Genomic DNA, 20,434 nt, shown 5'->3' with positions numbered 1-20,434 from the left:
AAATACTACTTCCATCAATCAGTCAATTTCAGTGGGTGAGTTGTAGTACAGTGGGATGGGGTAACATAATTTTTCAAATCTCTCTCATGCGTCCCCCAAAGTCATATTAAAAAGCCCCAACACTTCAGCCTTTCGTTATTTGTACTTTGATAATTTTGGTTGCTCTTTCCAGAGCCAGTGCTATGACAATATTTTTTTTCCAAACGGGCCAGTAAGAATTGCTCACACATGATTCCTCATGGGGCCAAACTGCCAATTTATATAAAAGCATAATACCAGCAGTCCTCTTCCTAATAATGCCCAACAAGGTATTGCATCCTGAGAACCACAAGCAGAATAAAGCTTGGGGAAGAGAACTTTTTTGTCACTTCCCTTGTTGCTCTACTGTAGCCTCCAGTGCCTACAAAAAAACACTGCACCTCTGGAATGGTTTGGGGTGGAACGTGGTGGACTGTGTGTGTGCAGCAGAAGAACTGTCTAAAGTCACAGGCCAACTCAAAGTGCCTCCACCCAATTTTGTCCAATCCTCCAACTTTTTCAGGAAGTACAGGGGACTGGGTGGTGATGGTGGAGGAGGTTTTGGTGGTTTTGGAAAAATCTCCTTCCATGTGAGATTCCTTCAGCTAATTATTTTCAGGATCTAACCCACTGAATTTGCCAATTTCATTCTACTACATGTTGAATTCATTTTTTTCAATGAGTGATCTATCTTTTCAGCATTCTGTCTTAACATGATTTAGAAGGGGGTAGGGAGCTATAGAGAATTACTGAAAATCTTAAAATGATTAATTACATAAAAACATCATAGAGAAACATTGTTGGTGTACTGTCACTCACACATATTATTGTTCGGCATCTAAACTCAAGAGGAATTACTTCCTTTAGTTCTGTGGTATTATACAGTACTCACCAGCAGGTTTTTGCTTCCCTTTGGGTGTTGATTTGGGTGTTGATTTGGGTGAGCCTTTGGGTGAGCCTTTGGGTGAGCCTTTGGGTTTTGGTGACCTTTTAGCTTTAGGTTTCTTTGCTGAACCGCCACCAGATAAAGGGGATTCAGGGGATGCTGGGCTTTCAGCCATTTTAAAAGATTGTTGTCTGGAAAAAAGGTGACAGTTAATGAGGGAGAATTCAAGAGATAGCTTTTAAATGCGTTCATGTCATGATAGTTAAGTCCAATTTGTTATAATCCATGACAGGCACTCCTGTGCTGATAGGCACTAATTGAAGTTGTAGTCAGGTGTGTAGTCATCCAGGATCCCAGGGGGTCTTAGACTTCTTGTTTTTGGGGGGGGGGGTTCCAGCAGGGTCCCTATGTCTCCAGCATAGTTTCCTGCTGATTGGAGCCAATCAAAGTGAAAAGAGGTGAGTCAGACACTGAGAAGACTCTTCTCACTAGCTAACACACTTCCCTTTAATGCTCATTGGGTCCTATGGATATCTGTAGTGGTGGGAGAAGGTGCACATGGGAAGGACTGAGGAGTATGGAGATGATGACAGACAGCAAGTGAGGAAAAGTGAAAAAGGATGAAGGGGGTTCTCTCTCTCTCTGTCTCTGCTGCATGGCTGCCAGTTAGTTTGTTTATAAGGATCTTACTCTCAACCCAGCAGCAAAAAAAAGGGGGGAAGGGGGAAGATGTGTGGTTTTGTTCCAGCCAAAAGCCAGGAATAGTAGGGAAGGAGGAAAGAAAGAAAAAATAAGTTTGGGGGAGGGGGAGAGAAAGTGTGTGTGTGTGTGATAGTGTTTCAGCTTTTAATTATGCATATACTGTATATGTGTGTGTTGTACATGGTAAGGTGAAATGCAAATGAATATGCATGCGTGTGTGTGGTTAGAATCAGGGCATTCCATGCTTAAGTTTCCTAGTGAAACTCATAAGCTCTGCCCAAATGCAGTTACACTGAGTCTTGGTACGGCAGCCTAGAAGGGAACATCAGCAAACGAAGTTCCATACCTTACAGTACCATAGTAAATTTGCCCATGTGCATGCACAGAAAATAGTAGATCTAGCTGAAAGGCAACACATGGAGAACTGCATCAATCATTATAATGCATCACTAAGGGAAAGTACTCCAAACAAAGTAAGAGACTGATAGCTCATTTTATTGTATAATAATAGAAATTGAATAATCCTAGAAATGGGTGTGGCTGTGTGTGGGCATGGTGTGATTATCATGTAGGGACCCTGCACTTCTGACTTTGCCACTGTACTATTGGTTGTAGTTTGAAACAGCTGAAGGGTACCAGGTTGGCAAAGACTGCCTTATGTGCTCCTGGGGCAGAATGATACTTGCTGCAGTTGGGCCCAAGTCATTTTGCTGCTCCAAGCAGTTTCACAGTGCAATCCATGATCCTGTATCCCTAAAGTCCTTGCAAACATACAGAGAATGCTGAGATACTCAGCTCCTTGGACTGAGCATAGCTATGCATTATTTGAGTGTCCCTCTGTGACTTTGCAAGGGATCTTGGGGCAAATATATTAGGGTACATGTTGTTTCATTGGCACTCCTAAAAATGTCCCATCCCTAATTGTACAGGCAGCCAAGTTGGACTAGATGACTCCACGGTCCCTTCCAACTCAGAGATTTTGTGATTGTAAGATTGGGACCTTGACAAGGGTCTGCTAAATTGGTCAAACTGGTTGGGCAGGAGATTTGCCCTGGTCAGGCTTGCCAAGTATCTTCTTATTGCTAAGTTAACTATTGGCAACATACGACCATGGGCACTGAAGGGTTGGCTGGTTGCTTCTTGATTAGGGACGAAGGAGAAATTCAATTCAGTTCGCATTTAAAGCCAAATGTATCAAGTTCACACAAACAATATGAGAACTGAAATAGTCATCCTTCAAATTTTGCACTTATCCAAATTTTGCAATGGGAGTTTTCCAACCAAAGTATGTTCACAAAAATTCATATATTAGAGGAAAGTGTGCATAAAAATAAATAGATAGGTGAAAATAACATACACAAATGCATTATCTCAGGAAAAATTGCTTGCAAAATATGTATATTAATCAAAACTGCATACAAAAAAGTGTGTGTTAGAAGAAACTTGCACCAAAATGTTGAAGAATTTTCATGAGGATTTAAAAAAATATAGCAAATTGTTACAGAAATGTGGAGAATCAAGTTTAAGATTGAAGTCAAGACTGGAAAAATGAGAAACTGGGAGAACCAAAATGGACAGATCCTTCCATCCCTATTATTGATACAGGCTCCTTTGGAGAACGTTTTGAATTAGGAGGGAGATCTCTTCCAGCTAAGATCGTTGTATGTGTACAGAACAGACTGGAAGCTTTGAAGCAGATTCAGAAAGAAACAAAGAGCTAAGTTTGGGCTCTGTAAATGCATTTTGGGGTGCTAGCTGTTTCCTTCAAAGATCTGATGTTAGAGCAGTAAACTCTGGGTATCTCTTGGAGAGTTTAAGGAAGATATAGCCAGTGTGGTACCCTCCAGATGTTTTGGACTATAATTCCCATCATCCCTTACCACTGGCCATGCTGTCTAGCACTGATAGAAGTTGTAGTGCAAACCATCTGGAGGGCACCATAAGTGCTACCCCTGGTTTAAGGTTTACATTTAGCAGTGTACAACCTGAATATTGTAAATAGACACAAACATTATAAAATGCCATAAGTCTCCTGTGATTTTCTTTCAAAGGGAATCAAACCTGTAGCACCCTGGAACTACTCACCACTCAGAGTACTGAGGCACGCGTAACACTATAAAACAACTCCAGTGACAAAAATCACAGCTCTGTTAAAGGAGCTGAATCTGAAGGCAAGATGAGGGGGAAAAGATAAAGGGGGAAAAATAACTTCAGCACCATCATGTGGAAATGATCCACATAACAGGAAACAAAATAGCGACTTCATAATTCGAGTGAGTCACCATTTTCTTTTTCTTTTTAATTTGTCACAGTGAATATCCGAATGCAATTCAAGAAACTGAATCTTAACAAGTGGATGAAAAAAGAGATGGAGACTATGGGATATGATCCAACCAAAGTTAAGTGTTAAACTTTACCTCACAGGGAGAGATTTAAGCATATGCTTACTTCTTTCCCAAGTTTCAGAGTCTGAAAGAATCACAAAGGATGCACAGTGGCCCTGAACTGAACATCAGGGTGGTTATGAGAACACTGGCAATCGCTTCTTCATAAGGAACTGAAATAACCACAGATTGGAACATATGATTTCTTTCAACCAAGTCATCCAAACATTTGAGTCACATGAAGAGAGTCAACACTGGCGTTTCTGAAATTAATCACAGAGCTAATTTTAGGAAAGCAATTTACAAACCAAGGCAGAAAGTTCCTGAAAACAGCTACTTATCGAACTGATCACTCTAAGCTTTTATTTATTTATTTATTGTATGTAACTTCATTCCTCCTTTTTGAGTTCTTGTAAAATTTTGAAAACTTGGGAGAGAATGCTTGATATCAAGAATGAGTGAGGGAAGTTGATTAATATAGGCAGATTGCTACAGTCCACTAATAATGCTGGAGTGTATGAAATGAAAAGGGACGAAAGACACTGTTAAAGTGCTGGTAAGGTGTTGCTCTTTCATAACTTGATGGAAGTAGAATTAAAACTGTGGCTCCACATTTAAGTAATATAATACTACATTCCCCATAAAACGTTTCAGTGCCCCACAGGCAAGATTCTAAATCTGTTTATTCAGAAATAAGCCCCATATAATTCTACACAGAAAGTCTCTTGCTTGGGTGGTCATTTCCTGTTCCTTGCCTACCACTAGCGTTTCAATTACTCATTTGCTCTTTGCAGAGCCATCCTAACATTGGATCATTCGTTCATTAATTTTATTAGATCAAAAGAGTTCTATCAATAAATACACACACACTTTAAGATAAGAGATTAATAAAAACAGCAATGTTCTGGCTATGAGAACTGTTCAGCACAAGGTGGGGGAACTCTCCACAGGTCTGACTCTTCACAGGCCCTGCTTTGCACCCCAGGTGTTTTTGCTTACCTGGAATGTGTCCTTGAGCTCTAATAATGCCTCTTGCTTGTCTGAATGGAAGACAGAGAGGGGTGTGTGAGTGTGTGTAGAAACTAGCCTACCGTACAAGGGTTAACAGTTACATTAGTTGTTCCATCCACTTTTGCCTCTGACCCTGGCCACCACTGGCCTGTGGCCCGCAGAAGGTTGCCCAGAAGGGAATGCTGCCTCTGGGATGAAAAAGATTTCCTGGCTCTGGCTTAGCAGGACTTGTAATAACAGTGAAACAAGGAAATACAGGGCAAAAAAGGCAGAAAGGTGGGACATTGCAAATCACATTACTAACTGCCACGTGGGCCACTCTTCAGGTGTATCAACAGCACTTTATCAGTCCACCCTGGGCAGGCTAGCTTTAGATGCCCTGAGCTCCAGTCTGGAGGAACAGCAGGGTGTAGGGATTTTGTAACAAACAAATAAATAAAGTTTAAAGTCAGATAAATTTCCATAAACCAGATCTTCAGAAAGATGGAAATATATTAGAGTTACCAGGTCTCTGGTTTTTGGCTGGAGTCTCCGGTTTTTGGGGGGCCCTTCTGGCTCTCTGGCTAGCACCCCTTAATCTCCAGACTCTCTGCTTCAATTTTTTTAAAAAAATAAGTTTCTAGGTGGTCTGGTTCCCGAGATATACACCAAAACGTCAGCCGCCCCCCGCGACTGTTTAATCTATTTAACTGATACGACGCTGAAGTTGGTTCCTAGTTCCCAGTTCCTTATTTGCTTGAAAGTTCAAAACACTAAAAAAGAAGAGTTGACAACTACAGCAACTTCAAACCAAACTTAACATGTCTCTGAACCCCAAAATATATGTTGGGGTACCCTGTATGATATATCACTGTGATCGGGGGACTCTCCCCGCCAAGAATAACAATACATTTATGCAATCAAAATAATCAGGCTTCTGATATTATCATAAATACATAATGATGTCATAAAATCATAAAAAATAAGTAACTGGGGGTGCCCACCACAAACTCTGCTCTGGGACAGGACAAATCACATTCCCCAGGAAAGGGGAGGGTGTCCTCTACGAGATGCCAGTGCATCCCGTCTGGCCCAAAGCTTCTGCTGGGCACCGGGCACGCACGGGTGCATTATGCAAAATCAAAATGGACAAGAACACATAGAAAAAAATAAGTAACTGGGGGTACCCACCCCGAACTCTGCTCTGGGACAGCACAAATCATATACCCCAGGAAAGGGGAGGGTGTCCTCTACGAGATGCCACTGCGTCCCGCCTGGCCCAGAGCTTCTGCTGGGCGCAGGGCACAGAAAGGAGCATCTATACAAAATCAAAGCAGAAAAAGACATACAGGAAAAATAAGTAATTGGGGGTGCTCACCGCAACATCTGCTCTGGGCCAGGACAAATCATACACCCCATGAAAGGGGAGGGTGTCCTCTATGAGATGCCACTGCGTCCTGCCTGGCCCAGAGCTTCTGCTGGGCGCAGGGGAAGGATGAGGGCATCTATGCAGACAGAAAGGGTAGAGAATCTTCTTACTCTTACTCATTTCTCAGACCTCTTTCTGAAGTGAAGGGTCAAATCTGTAAAGAAGTTTGGAGAAGCCACATTAAAAGATAAGGGCAGGGCATTGCCAACCCTGCTTGGATATGGATGTCTTTGCAGAGGATCCCAAGTCAAGCTTTACCAACAGCACAATCCCAGCTATATCTACTCAGAAGTAAGTCCTGTTGAGTTCTATGGGGGCTTAGTCCCTTAGTACGTGTGTTTAGAATTGCAGCCTTCAGGGGCATCCATCTTTACTCCTGAATGCTCCCATCTAACATTTCCACAACACTAGGCTCCTTTCTTCATACAGTGACCTTCTGGTGACTGGCCTGGCCTGAAGGCACTTAAACCCTTCTTGCCGAAAGCAAGTAGGCGAGATTAAATGTTCCCTACCCAGGCTCCATCTTTTAGCTAAGATGTCTAGCTTAATTTCCAGTCAGATTTTGTTTTAATTGTACGCTCCAAGCAACTGTGGTTGATGCTTAATGTATCATGCTTAATGTCATCATTTGGGCCCGCCCCGTGACATCACTCAGGCCCGCTCCATGACATCACTTGGGCCCGCCCCTAAAATCTCAGGTTTTGGGATGCTTCTGACCTGGCAACCCTAAAATATATATATTTCTTTTTAAACTGTCTTATCTTGTGATTGTGCCCCATCTGCACGATATATTTAAAGCAGTATCATACCACTTCAGACAGTCATGGCTTCCCCCCCAAAATCCTGACAGCTGTAGTTTGTTAATGGTGCTAAGAGTTGTTGGGAAACCCCTATTCCCTACACAGAGCTCTAATTCCCAAAGTTCTTCAGCAAGAGGAAATGATTGTTAAACCTCACTTTATTCAGATGTTAAAGAGAGGCAGAGCTAAGTGTCATCAGCACACTGGTGTCATCTTGCTCCAAATCTCCTAATGTATACTCCCAATGACTTCAAGTAGATGTTAAAACACATTATGGACAAGATGGCACTCCTAGGGAGCTCGCAGCACAAATGCCAGGTGGCTGGCAGACAAGTCACTCAAAGCCATTCTCTGTGAAGTCCTTCAAGTAGGAGCAGAACCACTGGAGTACAGTGCTACCAACTCCCAGGTCCCATCCCACAGAGGATATCATGGCCATTAGTACTGAAAGCCAGTGAGGGATTGAGTGACAACAACTACTGACTGGTTGCGGCCTTGGGAGAGGGAGTGTAACCTGGGGAGAGATCCACGAGCAATATAGAAATGCCCATAGGGCCACATCCCCCCACCCCAAGGCTGAGGTTCCCCACCCTTGCCATAAATGAATTATATGCATTATCAAATATTTCTTCATTTTGTCTGCCTTGAATCTCCTGCCAATAAGCTCAATTGGTCAATTTGGTGCATATTATTTGGGATTCTAAATTTTGAGAAGCCAGACTTGGAAGTGGAGCACAAATCAGGACGTGTCATCTGAACAAAACTGCATAATAGTACAAATTACACCCCAAACTGCCAAATACAGACATAGTCATTTTGTCTCCTGGTGGAGGTCACAAAACCGAGTTTCTCCAGGACTATATGTGAGCCTCAGGTCATCAGAACCTGTTTTAAGTGTTAGTTCTGTAAGATGTGAAGTAATTTTAACACCTCTGTGCATAAAAAGAACATCATTTACCTCACTTAGTAACCACAGACATGACACAACTAGGATTAGAGAAAGACATCAAGATCAGAGGCTGCAGTTTCTGAAAAGGTCCTGCTACTCTCTTTTTATTCTACATCAACAATGGGGTACAGCACTTTCATTTCCATTTCTCCTGCACTCTTTGAAACAAGAGTTGTGGAAGAACACAACAGAATGTCATGTAATACACTTAGGATGGAGAAATTCCTGGTGGGTTGTGTCCAAGCCTCCTAATGGTCAGTTGTTTTCTCCTCCAACCTTTAGGTAGACAACAGTTAGGGGAAGGGCCATAGCTCAGTGGCAGAACATCTGCCTTGCATACAGACAGCCCCCTGCCCGAAAGTCTTCAGAGTTGCTATCAGTTAGTGTAGATAATACTGAGCTAGATGGACCAATAGTTTGATTCCATATAAGGTAGCTTCCTATATGCCTATGTAAATGTTTGGTCTTTAGGGACAAAAAATTAATTCTATCTTGCCCAGTCTTTTCCAGTACCTTTTTGGGTTAATTAAAATACTTTCAATTAAACTTTCATTGGAGCAAAAGATAGCTAGCTGTTGCTGTTTTAGGTGGGTTGTCTGTAGTTGGGTATATGGCTAACCTATAATTCTAGAGTCATAAAATAATGTTTAAAACTGACAGTGCATTAGCAAAACTTCAGATGACTGTTAACTCTGTATTTAAGTGCAGTATTTTATATTAACTAAGACAAGAAAGCAACAAAACAGGGAAGTATGTTCTTCTGATTATCTAATGGACTGAAATATTTAGTGTTATGAAACTAAACTACCATGTTGCTAGGTGCTCAAGGGAAGAAAAGTTAATTAGTTATCAGCAAAGGCATGAATGCTGTCTACACCAAGAAGAAAGGATGATTAATTGGTGACCAGATTGAACTATTTAGATGTCATGTTTATGTGCAGTACCCATTAAAGAAAGTAAATTATTCCAGTACGAAAGAACTGAATCATCAGAATACACACAGGTAAAACATAAAGGTTTTATATTTAAAAAATGACACCTCAATCCTTGAAGATCTATGCTTCTTTCAGAAAACAAATTTTAAAATGATCTAACATTTGAGTACTTGTGAGAAAACGGAGTTTCTAAAAAAGGAAATTCTAAAAGCACAATGGCAAACAATTCCAACAAGAAAAAAAGGTGGAAGACAGCAGTAGAAGCCAATGTGGCTTCACAAAAAGCTTAGAGATGTCCAAAAGACAAAGGTCATCTTCCTGTATGTGGAAGTAGAAGGAAGACCAGGCCACAAAGGAAGAGTACAGACAGGTTTCACCTAATTGTCGGAATGGCGTCAGGAAGGGTACAGCTGAGAATGAGCTGAGGTTAGCAAGAGATGCTAAAAGTAACAAAAAAGCTTTCTTCAAGAACATCCAAAGTAAAAGATATAGAAAATAAATGGTGATACAGCTACTCAATGGTGATACAGCTACTTTGGCTCAGTCTTCTCCCAAAAGACCCTCCTGAGAAACGTGAAAGGGCAGGATTACAGGTTGAGATTGATAGACATATGGTCAAGGAATACCTAATTTCTTTGAATGAGTTCAAATCTCTAGAGCCCGATGAACGGCATCCTAGAGTATTGAATGAACTGGCTGAAGAACTCTCGGAACCACTGTCTGTTTTATTTGCAAAATTGTGGAGGATGGGTGAAGTGCCAGATAACTGGAGGAGGACTAATGTTACCCCTATCTTCATAAAGGGCGAAAAGGAGGAACCTGAGAACTACAGACCAGTCAGCCTGACATTAATCCCTGGGAAAATTCTGGAGCAGTTGATAAAACGGTCAATCTGTAAGTTCCTTGAAAACAAACCAGTGATTACTAGAAGCCAACATGGATTTATGAAGAACATATCCTGCCAGACTCATCTTATCTCATTTTTTGATTGGGTAACCTCCCTGGTAGACTGTGGGGATGCTGTGAACATAATATATCTTGACTTCAGCAAAGCTTTTGACAAAGTGCCACATGATATTCTGATTAGCAAGCTAAGCAAATGTGGGCTGGATGGAACAACTATCAAGTGGATCCACAGTGGGCTATAGAATCATACTCAAAGGGTGGTTATCAAAGGATCCTTCTCAAACTGGGGGGAGGTAACGAGCGGGGTACTGCAAGGCTCAATCCGGGCCCAGTGCTCTTCAACATTTTTATTAATGGCTTGGATGAAGAGGTGAAGGAAATGGTTATCAAATGTGCAGATGATATAAAATTGGGAGAGATAGACAATACCTCGTAAGACAGAATCAAAATTCAAAGGGATCTTGATGGGCTGGAGCACTGGGCTGAAAACAACACAATGAAAATTAACAAGGATAAGTGCAAACTTCTACACCTAAGAAAAATAAACCAAATGCACAGTTATAAGATGGGAGATACTTGGCTCAGCAATACTACATGCAAGAAGGATCTTGGAATTGTTGTGGTCACAAGCTGAATATAAGCCAACAGTGCAATGTGGCTGCAAAAAAGGCAAATGCTATTAGGCTGCATTAACAGAAGCATTGTTTCCAAATCGTGTGAAATATTAGTTCCCCTCTATTTGGTACTGATTAGGCCTCATCTTGAGTACTGCATCCAGTTCTGGACACTGCACTTTAAGAAGGATGCAGATAAACTGGAACAGGTTCAGGGGAGGGCAACAAGGATGATCAGGGGACTGGAAACAAAGCTCTATGAGGATAGGCTGAAAGAACTAGGCATGTTTAGCCTTAAGAAGAGAAGACTGAGGGGAGATATGATAGCACTCTTCAAGTACTTGAAAGGTTGTCACACAGAGGAGGGCCAGGATATCTTCTTCATCATTCCAGAGTGCAGGACACAGGATAATGGCTCAAGTTACAGGAAACCAGATTTCAGCTGAACATCAGGAAAAACTTCCTATCTGATAGAGCAATGGAACCAATTACCTAGGGAGGTAGTAGGCTCTCCAACACTAAAGGCATTCAAGAGGAGCTGGACAGCCACCTGTTGGGTATGCTTTAAGCTGGGTTCCTGCACTGAGCAGGGGGTTTGACTTGATGGCCTTATAGGCCCCTTCCAACTTTACTATTCTATGATTCTAGGGTGCCATGACTATTGATCTGGGGACCTTGCAGCATGCAGCCAAGGATTAGGTTCAAGCTAATAGAATCACAATTCCCCCACCCCCCTGCTTCTCCCTACCCCTGAAGGCAGAATTACTGCCAGTTCAGGGGTAGAATCACCAGTAACTTATTCAGGATGTTCCTGGCTGGAGGAGAGCACCATCCTCTGACTCAGAGGCTGAGGCAGGTGAGGTAGCCTCACAAAAGCTAAAGACTACAAGGTAATGCAAAGGCCCTTTCATCAACCAGCCAGCTCCTCCAAGGAGGCAAAGCCTACTGTACTTCAGGTCTGGCTAGCTGGCATAAGGCTTCAGTTGGCTCTAGCTCCCTGGAAAGACAACTTCTTGTGCAGCTGCCTTAGCAGATGCTAGCTGTTTATAAGTACTCTTATTCAAGATTTTGCAACATATGGACTGGATTCCTGTATGATTTGAAAAGCAAAGCTAGGATCCCTAACCATGGTCTATAGTAAAGAGAGAACTCTCTACTAAACTCCAGAGGATGCAGCACTCTGATTACAGGCCTTGGCTATCTATCTGTCTGTCTGTCTGTCTGTTTGTTTGTTTGTTTTTTGTTTGCACTTGTATACTGCCCCATAGCCGAAGCTCTCTGGGCGGTTTACAGTAATCAAAAACATTAAAATAAATATACAATTTAAAATACATATTTTAAAAACAATTTAAAACACAATTTTAAAATTTAAAACAATATAAAAACAATTTAAAACACAATTTTAAAATTTAAAACAATATAAAAACAATTTAAAACACATGCTAAAATGCCTGGGAGAAGAGGAAAGTCTTGACCTGGTGCCAAAAAGATAACAGTGTTGGCGCCAGACGCACCTCATCAAAGGTATCATTCCATAATTTGGGGGCCACCACTGAGAAGGCCCTCTCCCTTGTTGCCACCCTCCGAGCTTCCCTTGGAGTAGGCACCCGGAAGAGGGCCATTGATCTTGAACGTAGTGTACGGGTGGGTTCATATCGGGAGAGATGTTCCATCAGGTATTGTCATCCCAAGCCATGTAAGGCTTTATATGTCAAAGCCAGCACCTTGAATTGAGCTCGGAAACATACGGGCAGCCAATGCAAGCGGGCCAGAATCAGTTTTATATGTTTGCACCATCTGGTCCCTGTTACCAATCTGGCCACTGCATTTTGCACAAGCTGCAGTTTCCGAACCATCTTCAAAGGCAGCCCCACATATAGTGCATTGCAGTAATCTAATTTGGAGGTTACCAGAGCATGGACAACTGAAGCCAAGTTATCCCTGTCCCGATAGGGACGTAGTTGGGCCACCAACCGAAGTTGGTAGAAGGCACTCCGTGCCACCGAGGCTACTTGAGCCTCAAGTAACAGAGATGTACCCCCAAGGTACAAACCTGCTCCTTCAGGGGGAGTGCAACCCCATCCAGGACAGGTTGGACATCCACCATCTGGTCAGAAGAACCACCCACCCACCTCAGTTTATTAGCCCTCATCCAGTCCGTTGTCGCAGCCAGGCACTGGTTCAGCACATTGACAGCCTCACCTGAAGAAGATGAAAAGGAGAAATAGAGCTGTGTGTCATCAGCATACTGATGGCAACACACTCCAAAGCTCCGGATGACCGCACCCAATGGTTTCATGTAGATGTTGAACAGCATGGGGGACAGAACTGATCCCTCAGAACCCCATACTGGAGAGTCCAGGGTGCTGAGTAATGTTCCCCAAGCACCACCTTCTGGAGGCGACCTGCCAAGTAGTAGTGGAATCACTGCAATGCAGTACCTCCCACTCCCAACTCAGCTAGTCTCCCCAGGAGGATACCATGGTCGATGGTATCGAAAGCTGGTGAGAGATCAAGGAGAATCAACAGAGTCACACTCCCCCTGTCTCTCTCCCGACAAAGGTCATCATACAGGGCGACCAAGGCTGTTTCCATGCCAAAACCAGGCCTGAAACTCGACTGAAATGGATCCAGATAATTGGTCTCATCCAAGAGTGTCTGGAGCTGGCCTGCAACCACTCGTTCCAGGACCCTGCACAGGAATGGAACATTTGCTACCAGCCTATAGTTATTAAGATTTTCTGGGTACAGGGAGGACCTCTTCAGGAGTGGTCTCACTACTGCCTCTTTCAGGCAGCCAGGGACCACCCCCTCTCGCAGAGAGGCATTAATCACTTCCCTGGCCCAGCCGGCTGTTCCATCCCTGCTAGCTTTTATTAGCCAAGAAGGGCAAGGATCCAGCACAGAAGTGGTTGCATGAACCTGTCCAAGTACCTTGTCAACATGCTCAAGCTGTACCAACTGAAATTCATCCAAGAAATTGGGACAAGGCTGTGCTCTGGATACCTCGTTTGATTCACCTGCTATAACACTGGAGTCTAAGTCCTGGCGGATGCTAAAGATTTTATCCTAGAAGTGCCTAGCAAATTCATTACAGCGGGCCTCAGATGGTTCTACCATGTCCCTGGGGCCAGAGTGTATTGGATTGCTGTGTTATTTTGTGTGTTTGCAACATAAAACAAGCTGAGAATATTATTTATTTATTTATTTATTTATTATCATTATTTTTACCCCACCCTTTTTCCAAAACTGGAACTCACAGCGGCTTCCAGATAAAAGCACACATATAATTAAAAACATACAAAAGTCTAGATTAAAATCAAATTAAACAATTTACAGTATTAAAACTGGTAGAATATTACTACCAGACAGGAAGATGCGTCTGATGAAATGGACTGTGATCCACATACGTTTTTGTCACAATGTGTCCATATTAAGGTGCCACAAGTTTCTTTGTTGTTTTTGCTGCAACAGACCACTACCACTGCACATGTGGAAGTAATCTGCTTGTACATTTTGTCAGATTTCTCCAGCAATAAATTTAAGTGGCCTACACTAAAGAGATATGTTTTATAGATGCTGTATGGGGTACATAATATTATTTTTTTAACTGCATATCAGATTTTTTTCCCATATATTCTTCCTTTCTGGTTTCTCTAGTTCTATCTTTTTAAAAACTTTGTCCTCTGTCTCTTATCTCCACACGATATGCATATGTAACATGCATAACAAATACTTGATAAATCTCCAGATATCTCCCAATCGTTAGCTCTGTCTGAGAAAACACCGACCAATTATTTTGGACAATTGTCAAGCTGCCCTCTGGCCTATTAACAATCCAGCAGCCACAACATGCAATTTATTTATTTTCTTTTTCTTTTCTGTTTTCTGTTTTCTTTAGGACTGCATGGCATCTTCACGCATTGCCAAGCAAATCCTGTAGGGAGAAGAAACACATTGAGCGCTGTTTTGAGTAACATTGCCCAGGGAATGTGAGGAACAGGTGGGGAACCTGGTGCCCTCCAGATGTTGTTGGACTCCAGTTCCCATCAGCCCCAGGCAGCATGAACAATGGTCAGGGATAGTGGAAGGTATAGGCCAGCAACTCCTGGGGGGCTACAGATTCTCTACCTTACTCATGCAGATCACCTCACTGACCCTGTAATTCCCCTACCCTGCCGCATGTGCTGAAAATTGTCACTTGGCTTGCAGATGCAGACATGCTGAATTAATTAGTCTTATACTGGTAAACTCCCTGTGCGGCTATGCTGCCATTGTCACCAATAAGGCCCCAGAGCCAGCCCTGAGCAGTAGCCTCTCCCAGACAAAGCATTCTTGATAGTAGCTCTGGAGAAGACTTGGCTAGATGGATGACTAGTCTCTGATACTACATAAAGAAACTCCTTCCCAATCGGGTGAAGTATTGGTTCTCCTGTATTCGGCACTCATTAGGCCTCATCTTGAGTACTGCATCCAGTTCTGGACACCATATTTTAAGAAGGACACAGACAAACTGGAACAGGTTCCAAGAAGGGCAACAAGGATGATCAGGGGACTGGAAACAAAGTCCTATGAGGACAGACTGGAAAAGCTGGGTATGTTTAGCCTTGAGAAGAGAAGACTGAGGGGAGATATGATAGCACTCTTCAAGTACATGAAAGGTTGTCACACAGAGGAGGGTCAGGATCTCTTCTCAATCGTCCCAGAGTACAGGACATGGAATAATGGGCTCAAGCTGCAGGAAACCAGATTTCAATTGAACATCAGGAAAAACTTCCTAACTGTTAGAGCGGTACGACAATGGAACCAATTATCTAGGGAGGTGGTGGGCTTCCCAACACTGGAGGCATTCAAGAGACAGCTGAACAGGCACCTGTCAGGTATGCTTTAAGCTGGATTCCTGTATTGAGCAAGGAGTTGACTCGATGGCCTTATAGGCCCCTTCCAACTCTACAATTCTATGGTTCTATGATTCTATGTTTTTCCTCCTTGAGCCAGAGTGAAGCAGCATTGTGTAGGTCAGCCCTGAGTTCGCATAAACAGATGCCAATCCAATCCATAAGAATCATTATGGGCTAGTTGAGTGCTCACATATGAACAGCCTGCTGGATCAGGCCAATGACCCATGAAGTCCAGCATCCTGTTCTCACAGTGGCCAACCAGATGCCTATAGGAAGCCCATGAACAGGATCTGAGCATGAGAGCACTCTCCCCTCCTGCAGTTTCCAAAAACTGGTATTCCTTCAGACCACCACCATCATGGCTAGTAGCCACTGATAGCCTTGAAAAAAAATGAAAATGGACTGCCTTCAAGTCGATCCCAACTTATGGTAACCATATGAAAAGGGTTTTCATGGTAAGCGGTATTCAGAGGGGGTTTACCATTGCCCCCTCTGAGGCTGAGAGGCCATGACTGGCCCGAGGTCACCCAGTGAGCTTCATGGCTCTGTGGGGATTTGAACCCTGGTCTCCCAGGTCCTAGTCCAACACTCTAACCACTACACCACACCTATGCTCCATTAATTTGTTTAATCCTCTTTTGAATCTATCCAAGTTGGTGGCCATCACTGTCTCTTATGGGAGTGAATTCCATAATTTAACTATGCACTGCGTGAATCTTCCAATGTTCAGATTCACTGGATGTTCCTACTGGGTTCTAGTAGTATGAGAGACGGAGAAAAACTTTTCTCTATCCACTATCTCCATGCCATGCACTTATGTCATGTCACCTCTAACTTGCCTTTTCTCTAAACTAAAAAGCCCCTAAAACACCCCCTTTCTCCACAGGGAAATTGCTCCATCCCCTTGATAATTTTGGTCACTCTTTTCTGAACCTTTTCCAACTCTACAATATCAAATCTCTTGTTCAACATCAGACAAGATGGAAGTCATTAGTTCTCTTTCTATGAAATGGGTGCAATAGTGTCTAGGGGCTCATCCAGACGACTGTAAAATGTGTGACATTATCGCTTTGTGTGTTCATTATTTTTCAGTCGTCCATATGACGCCGCGTGCTTTTGCACATTTTCGCGCTGTTAAATCCGCTCCTGCAATACCGCAAATCATGTGATTTGCTTTTTTAAACCGGGAATCATCCACTGTACCTTCAGGCACTCGGATGCAATACCGAGGACTTTACAGCTGTGGGCATTTGATGGGCGGTTCTTGGGCGGTTCCCCATATCCCTTCCCTCATTTTCAGCCAATCACATATTTCCACTGTTGCTCATGTGCGCAAATGTCTGGGGAAAGCCCAGGAAAAAGGAACCTATCAGAGCAATGGTGTGGTATGGGGGGGGGCTGCAACTTCTACTGCACAGATGCAAAAAAGCACATTTGCACAGAAGCAGCAACAGCGGTTAATTTTTAGCCAGCCTGCAAACTGGGCAGCCGATCAGGGTAAGATCTGCAATTGTGGTTGTTTGCAAACTTTTTCAAGGGAGAAAATATTTATCTTTGCCTAACCTCCACCTCCCACCCCTCACACACACACACACACACCCCGCATCAAATGCCCTTCTTGTAGGTATTGGTCTTTGCTTCCAGGCATCCAGAGTCGAGGGAGAGGGGGGAAGAAGAGAAATAGAGGCTTTCCTCTTGGATTACAGACACTCATGCACCCTTCGTCAATTTCGCTTTCCTGCCTGCAAGGCTACTCTCTTTGAGTCTTGTCGATTTCAACCACAGCCTGCAGGTTCTCTGCAGCCCAGCTGAGCTGAAAAGCATACAGTCGCTTTTGCGAAATATCACAAATACAAGCAAAAAACCCAAAGGAATTATTGGCATATAAGTGGTTTGCTAGAGCATCTCAGCCACCTGCAACCATAGAGACTGGTGGTCTACCTTCCTAGACATGACACATCATTACTTGCTGTTCTGGAGGAATAAGTGGAATTGCAATCATGTGTATCTCCAGAAACATTAATATGCGTAAAGGTAGAAAAGCATACAGTTAGTTTTGCGAAATATCGCAAATGCAAACAAACAAAAATACAGGAATTATAGGCATATAAGTGGTTTGCATGTTTCTTTTATCAGAGGGAACACCACAAAGCCTGTGCTGGTCGCTTCAGCGCAGATTGACACAGCAGCACGGGGGGCTGTTTGCCAGCATTCCCTGCCCGAGCCAAGAGTGGCCACCCATGGGGGGCTGTTTGCTTCCTTCAGGGGCAGCATTCCTGCTGCCCAGCCGCAGAACGGTCCGGGGCTGAACCCTGCAGTGAATGAGCCCAAGGGTTACGGTGAGATTCGCCATGCCATTACAAGCGCTGATCCCTTGCACTGCCCACAATCCCCCTGGATGGTCAGGGGCACCTGGAGACACACACACCCTGGCCAGCAGTGCTCCAGAGTGGTGAGCGACAAGGAACTCCATTACAGCCACTACTACCAAACCATCAGGAAATTCAAACTTTCGCGCTCGTATGTTCAAGTGCATGCGCCTTGTTGTGCTTTGTTGCAAAGGGGGAGAGGAGCATATGTCATATTTTTGTGGACCAATTGGCTGATGGGGGAGTGTTATGGGCGGAGCTGGGGAAAAGCGAGAAGTACGGGTCCTCTCGCTGCGTGTGTGGGTGCAAAAAAAGTAGGTTTTTTTATTGGGAAAGAGCGAACAAACAGGCAAAGTGAGGACTGTCAGATGACGAACTGGATATGGAAAACGTGGATTATCCCGCTCCGTTTGGATGAGCCCTAGATTTGTATGTAGGAATGGACAGCACAGTTAAAATGTCTTTTTAAGGCACGGGGGGGGGGGACTGGCAATGAAAGACTTTGGGAGGAAACCACTGATAAATAATTCGGACATGGTGACACGCTGGCTGCAAGCTTCCAGCCAGCTAGTTAGTTACTGACTCCATAGGACGCCCCAACGCAACTAGGCTCCCACGCAGTTGCACTATTTCCCTCCCTCTCCGCTACTTACCTGCCTGGAAGTGTATCCCTCTCTCCCTTTCTCTCTCTGCTTTCGAATGCTGTCTTTCTAAAGCAGGCGTCGTTCAGTTGCTATGGTCAACAGCTATTGAAGACTGGCAGTTGCAAGAGCTAATGAGCATTCTGTGGGTTTAACCCGCCCCTTCTGAAAAGAAGAGCCATTGGACGCTTCTGGATAAAAGTACTACAAACAGCATCGAATGGACTATAAGTCCCAAGATGCACTGCGCTAGCCCTCTCATAGCCGTCGGTGAAAAGGGGCGCGCAGTGCATCTTGGGGATTGTCGTCTTCCTTTTGTACAGGCTTTGGGGTTCGTTTCCTTTGAGCCCATTTCAGGCGGGCATTGAAAGCAATAAACGTCGCTTTTCAACTTGCCGCTCCTTTTATCCTCTACAGAACTGAACTCCTCCTCCCTGAGGCTTTTATATTTTCTTCCTAACTACTTTTGAAAGACAAAAGATGCCGTCTGTGGCTGAACCTTGGAAAAAGTTCGGACGCTAGCTGGATCACCACTATTCACCCCTCACCAGGTCTCCCTCTTTTGCAGCAGAATCAAAACTTCTGCTTTTGCGTCTATGGCTGACTATGCAGCCGCAAGACTGTTTCTTTTAAGCCCGTCTAATTACTTTAATAGCTTAATTATACTTGAGCGTTATTTGGACTGCATCTGATTCTGTGGAGATGCAGTCAAAGGAAACTATTCAGACTAGTATCTTCCCCTCCACTCCACATACCAAGAGATTGCTTCTTATAATTGTAACTTTGTGACTTGAAAATATTTCATTAAAGATTCGGAAATGTCATGCACGCAGTATTCACTCTTTCCTGCACCTGGAACGGGGGAGGGGGGGAGAGGGAGGACGAAGCACAAGGGATACAATTGTCGCTTTTCAACTTGCCGCTCCTTTTATCCTCTACAGAACTGAACTACTCCTCCCTGAGGCTTTTATATTTGAGATAGAGGAGCCTACACCAACAAACATACAAAAATATAATTTTCCATTTTTGGAGATGGCAGGTGTTGCCACCACTCACCACATGCTCAGAGGCACATGATACCAAATTCTTCCAAGCTACCCAGGAAGTGGATTAGACTGTGAAAGACCAACCCAAATCGTGTTTGCATTTTGACAAATTTGTAGGGCAGTACAATATCTCAGAGAGGAGGTCAGGTCTCCTGCTCCTCTGGTGCATTCATTATAGCTGCCCAATTTCCTGCTTTTTAAAGTTTGATAGAAATATCTGTGGGCTATAGGTATCTTCTTAAACCGCAAGGTTTTTTTTGAGTATTAGTGAAAAAATAGGTTAATTACAAAGTAATTCTAATGCTGGTATAGAATGTACAGAGTGCCTTTACTTCACTATTCAATAACTCTAACCAAATTCACGGTTCCTGAGTAGGGAGCAAGAATTATAAGGCATTTTGGGTACCCATCCATCCTGTGGTTAATTTCCTAACTACAAAGTGTGGAGGTTTCAGTCCTCTTGGAATCATACCTTCTGCCCTGGGGAACTCTTGCCCTAGCCCCTTCAACTCCTGATCGATTTACTTAATTATGAGAGGAAAATAAGTTTATTGTAAGTCTGCCCAAGGTGGGACACCACATGTGGGAGAGCTAACTAAAACTGAATACTGATGTAATGATAGCAGCAGTTCTTATGATTTATATGTTTGTGTGTAGATCAAGATCCAATATTTGGCCACTTCAAGTTTCTCAGGTTTGCTGCTTTGGAGTGCTTCTGGATCTTCAGACATGCCAGGAAGCTCAGGTGGCAGTGGTGGCCACATATGCTTTCCACAGCCTGAATCTTACGAGAAAAGTGTGATTCTGTAATGCCATCCAGTCATAATCTAAAAACTGGGATTTATGTAGCCATAAACCTGAGGC

At 43.4% G+C, this 20,434-nt stretch overlaps 1 protein-coding gene across 5 annotated transcripts in view; it reads right to left on the bottom strand.

Annotated features, from left to right (window-relative positions):
• The window catches only part of DNAI3 (dynein axonemal intermediate chain 3), a 63,758-nt gene extending 45,109 nt beyond the window's left edge, over positions 1–18,649 (bottom strand). For 2 of the 5 annotated variants that reach the window (XM_061633520.1, XM_061633525.1), the window contains exons 1-3: positions 18,537–18,649; positions 6,172–6,298; positions 911–1,095 (exon numbers count right to left, since the gene is read on the bottom strand). In XM_061633520.1, the coding sequence (XP_061489504.1) occupies positions 911–1,095; positions 6,172–6,203 (217 nt within the window). In that variant the 5' untranslated portion in view covers positions 6,204–6,298; positions 18,537–18,649. Of the gene's footprint in view, positions 1–910; positions 1,096–4,054; positions 4,174–4,989; positions 5,031–6,171; positions 6,299–18,536 lie in introns of those variants that run through there. The other 3 variants (XM_061633522.1, XM_061633521.1, XM_061633524.1) reach the window with 3 other exon arrangements.
• Between the last annotated feature and the right edge of the window lie 1,785 nt (positions 18,650–20,434).

Source organism: Rhineura floridana, chromosome 6 (genome assembly GCF_030035675.1).
Source record: "Rhineura floridana isolate rRhiFlo1 chromosome 6, rRhiFlo1.hap2, whole genome shotgun sequence".
NCBI lineage: Eukaryota > Metazoa > Chordata > Lepidosauria > Squamata > Rhineuridae > Rhineura > Rhineura floridana.
This window is presented reverse-complemented; position numbering and strand designations above follow the sequence as displayed.